At 48.6% G+C, this 6,703-nt stretch overlaps 1 protein-coding gene across 1 annotated transcript in view; it reads right to left on the bottom strand.

Moving 5' to 3' along the window:
* Positions 1 to 6,703, bottom strand: part of CRAMP1 (cramped chromatin regulator 1) — a 68,336-nt gene that overhangs the window by 11,548 nt on the left and 50,085 nt on the right. The window contains exons 12-13 of the mRNA XM_019648454.1: positions 5,394 to 5,625; positions 5,212 to 5,286 (exon numbers count right to left, since the gene is read on the bottom strand). Of these exons, the coding sequence (XP_019503999.1) occupies positions 5,212 to 5,286; positions 5,394 to 5,625 (307 nt within the window). The remainder of the gene's footprint in view (positions 1 to 5,211; positions 5,287 to 5,393; positions 5,626 to 6,703) is intronic.

Genomic DNA, 6,703 nt, shown 5'->3' with positions numbered 1-6,703 from the left:
GCTTTTCCATCTTTCTCCCTGAAATTCTAGTGCCCACTGTGAGCAGACAGGATAAATGATCTTCAGCACTTTAATCCTCAGTGGGAATAGCAGCTACACCTTCACAGACTTTTCAGAGTCTGAAGAACCGTCCAGATCATCTGGTATAGACCAGGATCAGCAAACTCTCTTTAAAGGACCAGGTAATAAATGTCACTTTGCAGGCCTCATAGCCTCTGTTGAACTCAGCGTAATCAGTTCTGCACCTGTGGCACAAAAGTAGCTACAGACAACGTGTGTACCAAGGAGCACGGCTGTGTGCTAATAAAACTTTATTTACAACAAGCAGGCTGTGGGCCAAAGTTTGCTGATGCCTAATCTAAATCTCTAAATGTACAAAAACCAGACCCAGAGATAGAGGGACAGAAAATATTTATTTAGGAACCACTATTTTGGGACACTGCTAGCTGTTTTCATTATCATAGGTGCTGCTGCAAAGCATCCTTAACTCATGGTAGGATGGGTCTCCTTCCCTTATTCTTTATTTGCAAATCTGTGAGGTTACACTGACTGTCATGAAATCCAGAGACCAGGTCTCCTAAGCACTAGTCTGGATTCTAGCACTGCAGGCACACTGGTCTAGAAGCATCCTCAATTGAGAAAGAGGATGGATATTAAAGAGTACACAGAATGATAAAATTTTAAAAACAGAATGGAAGGCAGGAAAAGACTACAATCTACCGGCTCGCCCCACCATGGAGTACCATGCCTCTATTTGTAAGGACAACCAATCCACAGGTGCTGTGCTGCTGCCCTTCTCATGAGACACAGCAAGAGGTTCATGGTGAGAAGAAAACAAAAGGAAAAACTGCAGGAGGTGGTGAACCTGACATCAGCAGCTAACTTTTCTCCAAGGCTCCCATGAAGTGCTCTCAAGGAAATGGAATCATCAAGCACCTAACAGGCAGGCCATTCACAACACAGTAAATTAGGGAATACATGAAAGCAGTGACACTCTCTGAATGGAAAATAATCCCAGAGACCATTAACACATTAGGACACTAGGTCTGTTCAGCCAGAAACTTACGACAGGTTTTGGGGCACCTGTCTAGATCAGAGTAAGAACAGAGGTGGGACCGCTTCTTGTATGATGCACCCCGGTCACCATGGCAAAGACCCTGCGCAGTCCAGGCCGTCCAAGGTTCTGCAGTGAGAACGTCTGCCTACACGGGCAGTTACGACGCCCTTCCTGTCTGGTGTGGGGGCCTTCTGGGGTACAGGACACAAAGGAACTCTCCAGCACTCAGTTTCTGCCTCCCCATCACATCAGTTCAGTCTCGGGGAAAGCCGGAGGACTTTGAGGAGTGTGGGGAAGGAGCGGGGCTCCGATGCACCCAGCATGGACTTACGCCCAGGGCCTGGTGGGCAGGGCTGCAGAACGCGGGCAGGTTTCTTACTTCTACCCTTTAAAATTCACACGGAGTTCATGATTCTAGCCATAATAATTCATGTTTTATTACAAAAATCCTAAGCAAGGGAAATCGATGCCTTAGGGAAATGGTTCAATGTTGATTCTGGTGTTTTATGTACTCAGTAACCCAATTAAGTTAAATTTCTCCCAAGATATACAACTGGGATAAAGGAATGCCACAAACTGGCAGGTCAGCCTCTTTCCAAGGCTTGTGTTAAAGTGCTGGAGAATTCCTCGACTAAAGTCTTCTTTAACATTTGATTTTTTTTTTTAATTTGAGGCTTCTTTAATATTTTAGATGTGAAGAAAAAGTTTCTAGAAGATTCAGAAAGAACAAAGCTTTCTCAAACTTTAAGCCACCAACTCACCATGTTATAGAGGCTTCTGCTGACCTCACAAAGCAAGATCCCCCAAAGTGAACAGACTGGCAAGGGCCACCCCACATTTCCCGCCAGCTCCCGCGGCCCCAGGATCCCAAAGCCCTTGGTGACAGGCTCACCTTCCCTGAGGTGGTGAGTTCTGTACCGTTGCCCCACCTGCTGGACCGTGGCTGGCTGACTGGGGCCAGGCCTCAGGCATCCCTGCACCTCAGCTCGGGCACAGCCGCCCTGCCTTGCGGGCCGCCCAGGATGGTGGGGATTGGGTGAGCGTGGCTGCCAAGCCTCACCTGAGGGGCAAGGTGCGGAGCTGGGAGAGAAGGTCTTGCTGTTGCGGAGGGCAGACTGGTTTCGAGGGCAGCGGGGGCTCCGGGAGCTGATGGTCACCACCTTTCCTGGGGGAGTCGTTGACTGCTCCTCCTGGGTGGGCCTCACCGAGGCCGTGGAGCCGGTGTTCGCTTCTGGAGCCTAGGACAGAAATGGGCCAAAATAATGGCCAAACTCAGCCGTGAACGAAGGTTCTGGAAGGAGTGCCCCAGAGCAAGAGGCACAAGATCTCCCTGAGTTCAGAGGGACAACAAAGGCCCAGAGACCCCAGTTTGATGGTGGCAAAAGTCGGCATCCCTGCGTTGCTCAGCAGCGCCAGCGCTCAAAGCCACAAGTGGGGGTGGGGGTGACCCGTTAGCTCAATAAGTTAGAGTATCATGCTGATAACACCAAGGTTCCATCCTCACATGGGCCACTGTGAGCTGCGCCCTCCTTAAGAGTCAACTATGCCATTGTAGCATGAAAGCAATGTGTAACCAATGCCCATGACTGTTCCCCAATAAAATTAAAAAACAAACAACAAAAAAACACCAGTCAGGCAGACACTCAGGGGAACCACCACTCTCCCTCCTGAAACCTCTGTCCTCACTGCCCACAGGCAGGTCGCATGGACAGGCAAACCGTCAGGGAGTGATGGGAGAGAGAGAGGGACTGACAGCTGAGAGAGTGGGCACTTCCACCCGCCCAGGGGGTACTCCAGCTGACAGAAGATGATGTTAAATGGCAAGTGACCGTGATTCGCCTTTTCATAAAGCAAGACTAAGATGACTGCACTGGCCTCTTCTGATTGTAAGTCAGAAAAAGGAAATACAGATAACCCAGAATTAATCACAATCACAGCTGAAGAGCCCTCTGCTGAGTCAAAATCCCAACCCCAGGGGTTTTGTAGGCTGTTGCCTAAGGCCGCTGCCTCTATGCCTGGGTCCCTGCAGACACACCCCCTTTCCAGCGACAACCATTCTCACCCTGGTGACATCACCACCCATCCTCCTCCTCTTTCTTGCCTGGCACCCACGCCCAATACCCACCTGCAGGGATCTTCCCATGAATTATGGAACCCCTGTCCTCTCTCTCAGCACAGCCCCTGCTCTGCTCACTCAGCAGCCCCGTACCTCCCCCTGTACCTCTTGTGGCCCTTCAGGCCCCAGCCCCGACNGTGTGAATAATGAAGTTCCAATGGAATGACTACCATCTGAAGAAATTAGATTAATTGCTGTAACTGTCATTGAAGTAAAACATTAGCAGAAAGTATCTGTCAACATAAAAGTGTCCCAAGGACCTCCGGCTCTGAGTGCGTAACTGACTCTGCTGATGCACAGAAGACACCTCCACGCCCCTCAGAAGCGCCCCAGGGTGTTGGCACAGAGCAGAGGAGGTGCTGCTGGGGCTGCACCCTTGACAGGAAGGGCCACAGGTATGCTCGGCTGCCAAGAGGCAGTGAGTGGGGTGCCTTGTTAACAAGGTCGGGAGCTGCCACCTTTGCTGCAAATGCACTTCCTCCAAGGGGCAGGTGAGAAATACTTTATAGGCTTTGGGGCCATATGGTCTCTGCCGCAGCTACTCATGTCCACGCTGGGTGTGAAAGCAGCTGTGGACGGCAGGGAAATGGAGAATGGTGGCCAAGCGCCAATTAAACTTTTCATAGAAACAGTAAATGGAAGAGACCATATATTGTATGTGATTCCATTTATACGAAATGCCCAGAACAGGCAAATCCAGAGACAAAAAGGACATTCGTGGCTGCCGGGGCAGTGTGGGTGATGGCTCCGGGCTTTCTGTTAAGAATGCTGAAAATGTTCTGGGATTAGATAGTAGTGCTGGTTGCACAACCCTGTGAATATACTAAAAGCCACTAAACTATATACTAAAAGCCACTTTAATGGGTGAACGTCATAGTATGTGAATTACATATCAATAAAAGTGTTTTAAAACAAAACAGAAAACAATAATCACAAGCCACACAGGTGACCTGGTTTGTGACCCTGGACCTAATGGCTATGGAGCTCCCCACTCAGCCAGGGCGGGGATTGATGTAACTTCACGAAATACACCAAAACCAAATGCATTAACGCTAACTGACAGTTGGCCCTAACGCGGGTTTGAGCTTGTGCGGGTCCACTTACAGGCGGATTTTGTTCAATAAATACCTGTACTGTTTTCGATCCGCGGTTGGGAGTCCGCGGATGTGGAGGGCCGACTGTGTGCACTGTTCTACGCCATTTTATATAGGGGGCTTGAGTATCCGCGGTTTTGGTACCCGTGGGGGGTCCTGGAACCAATCCCCTGCGGATACCGAGGGACAACTTAAGTTTTGGGGGAGTCAAAAGTTATACACGGATTTTTGGTCAGCACCCCTAACCCCTTGCGTTGTTCAAGGGTCAACTGTAGTCTGTACATAGATACCCAAAAACTTGGGATTTAGAATATGACTTCCTTGCTAAGACCTTCCATGCAATGTCTCATATCTAAATAAATTAGTCTCAAAAGATTTTGAAGGGTCTAACAAAAGGAGACCTTTGCATTATCCAAAAACAATGCATGTTGTGTAACTTCCTACATCCATAGTCATTTCAGAATTCCAGCTTCATCTCTTTCATCATTTTGCCTCTGAATAAAACTGCCCTATTTCTCGCGTGCCTCTCATTCCTGGATCTCCCCTCTGGTCTGTAGGAGACATCTAGGGGTCCCCCTGGTGTTTCAGAGAGGTCTGACCTCTGGCCAAACCATATACCTTGCCAACTGCCTCCACTGACTATGTATTTATAAATAGATGTTCTGAGAGTCCTCAAATATATCCCAATCTGGGACATACGTGGGACTCGAATCCCCAGAACTTTTTTTTTTTGCAAGCAGTTTTGATGTTGTGCAAAGATTATTTTCAGGTACAGTTGGGGTCACTGTTATTACTTTATTTAGCCTATGCATAAAAATGCAGAGGGGTAGGGGTTCCCCATTTCACATGAATACCCGAAACATGGGAGAAAACCAGTGTGTCAGGGCAGCTTGGTCAGTGGGACGGGGAGGCCGGCCGGTGCAGACCTGACCGGGGGGCCTGACCTGGACCACCAGTGGCTTCCGCAGGTGACGGTTCTGCAGCTTCCGGGGCTTTGGCAAGAAGAAATCCGACTGCATCTGTGAGGAAAACAGCACCCTGAGAGTGTTTTCTCCACACACATGGGTCTGCAGGCAGCCGGGGGTGGAGGGGGGCAGGGAAAGGGGGGAGCAGTGCCCGCACTTACGCTGATGGAGTTCAGGTGCTGAAGGAAAGTCAATTCCGTCTCTTTATTGGGAGAGAAGAGCTTCCCGTGTCGGCTGTTGGGTGGCAAAGTTGTTGGGACGGCAAAAAGGCCACCATCTGAGTCGCTACTTCCTGTATTGGAGGGACCGGCCACCAAGAGGGGTCTTGGAGAGTTTCTCAAACCTTGAAAAGGAGAAGGGAGAGTGAACACAGCGACATTCACCCAGCGGTATCTCCAGTGTGAATGGAGTTCTACCAGGAACAAATCTGGAAGAACTCCAGATAGCCTGTTCAGTTTCCTGGAAAGGAACTTGCTGTATCTTAGTCTCCCATAAGAGCCGCTTTTCCATCTTTCTCCCTGAAATTCTAGTGCCCACTGTGAGCAGACAGGATAAATGATCTTCAGCACTTTAATCCTCAGTGGGAATAGCAGCTACACCTTCACAGACTTTTCAGAGTCTGAAGAACCTTCCAGATCATCTGGTATAGACCAGGATCAGCAAACTCTCTTTAAAGGACCAGGTAATAAATGTCACTTTGCAGGCCTCATAGCCTCTGTTGAACTCAGCGTAATCAGTTCTGCACCTGTGGCACAAAAGTAGCTACAGACAACGTGTGTACCAAGGAGCACGGCTGTGTGCTAATAAAACTTTATTTACAACAAGCAGGCTGTGGGCCAAAGTTTGCTGATGCCTAATCTAAATCTCTAAATGTACAAAAACCAGACCCAGAGATAGAGGGACAGAAAATATTTATTTAGGAACCACTATTTTGGGACACTGCTAGCTGTTTTCATTATCATAGGTGCTGCTGCAAAGCATCCTTAACTCATGGTAGGATGGGTCTCCTTCCCTTATTCTTTATTTGCAAATCTGTGAGGTTACACTGACTGTCATGAAATCCAGAGACCAGGTCTCCTAAGCACTAGTCTGGATTCTAGCACTGCAGGCACACTGGTCTAGAAGCATCCTCAATTGAGAAAGAGGATGGATATTAAAGAGTACACAGAATGATAAAATTTTAAAAACAGAATGGAAGGCAGGAAAAGACTACAATCTACCGGCTCGCCCCACCATGGAGTACCATGCCTCTATTTGTAAGGACAACCAATCCACAGGTGCTGTGCTGCTGCCCTTCTCATGAGACACAGCAAGAGGTTCATGGTGAGAAGAAAACAAAAGGAAAAACTGCAGGAGGTGGTGAACCTGACATCAGCAGCTAACTTTTCTCCAAGGCTCCCATGAAGTGCTCTCAAGGAAATGGAATCATCAAGCACCTAACAGGCAGGCCATTCACAACACAGTAAATTAG

Source organism: Hipposideros armiger, unplaced genomic scaffold, assembly GCF_001890085.2.
Source record: "Hipposideros armiger isolate ML-2016 unplaced genomic scaffold, ASM189008v1 scaffold_126, whole genome shotgun sequence".
NCBI classification, from domain to species: Eukaryota; Metazoa; Chordata; class Mammalia; order Chiroptera; family Hipposideridae; genus Hipposideros; species Hipposideros armiger.
This window is presented reverse-complemented; position numbering and strand designations above follow the sequence as displayed.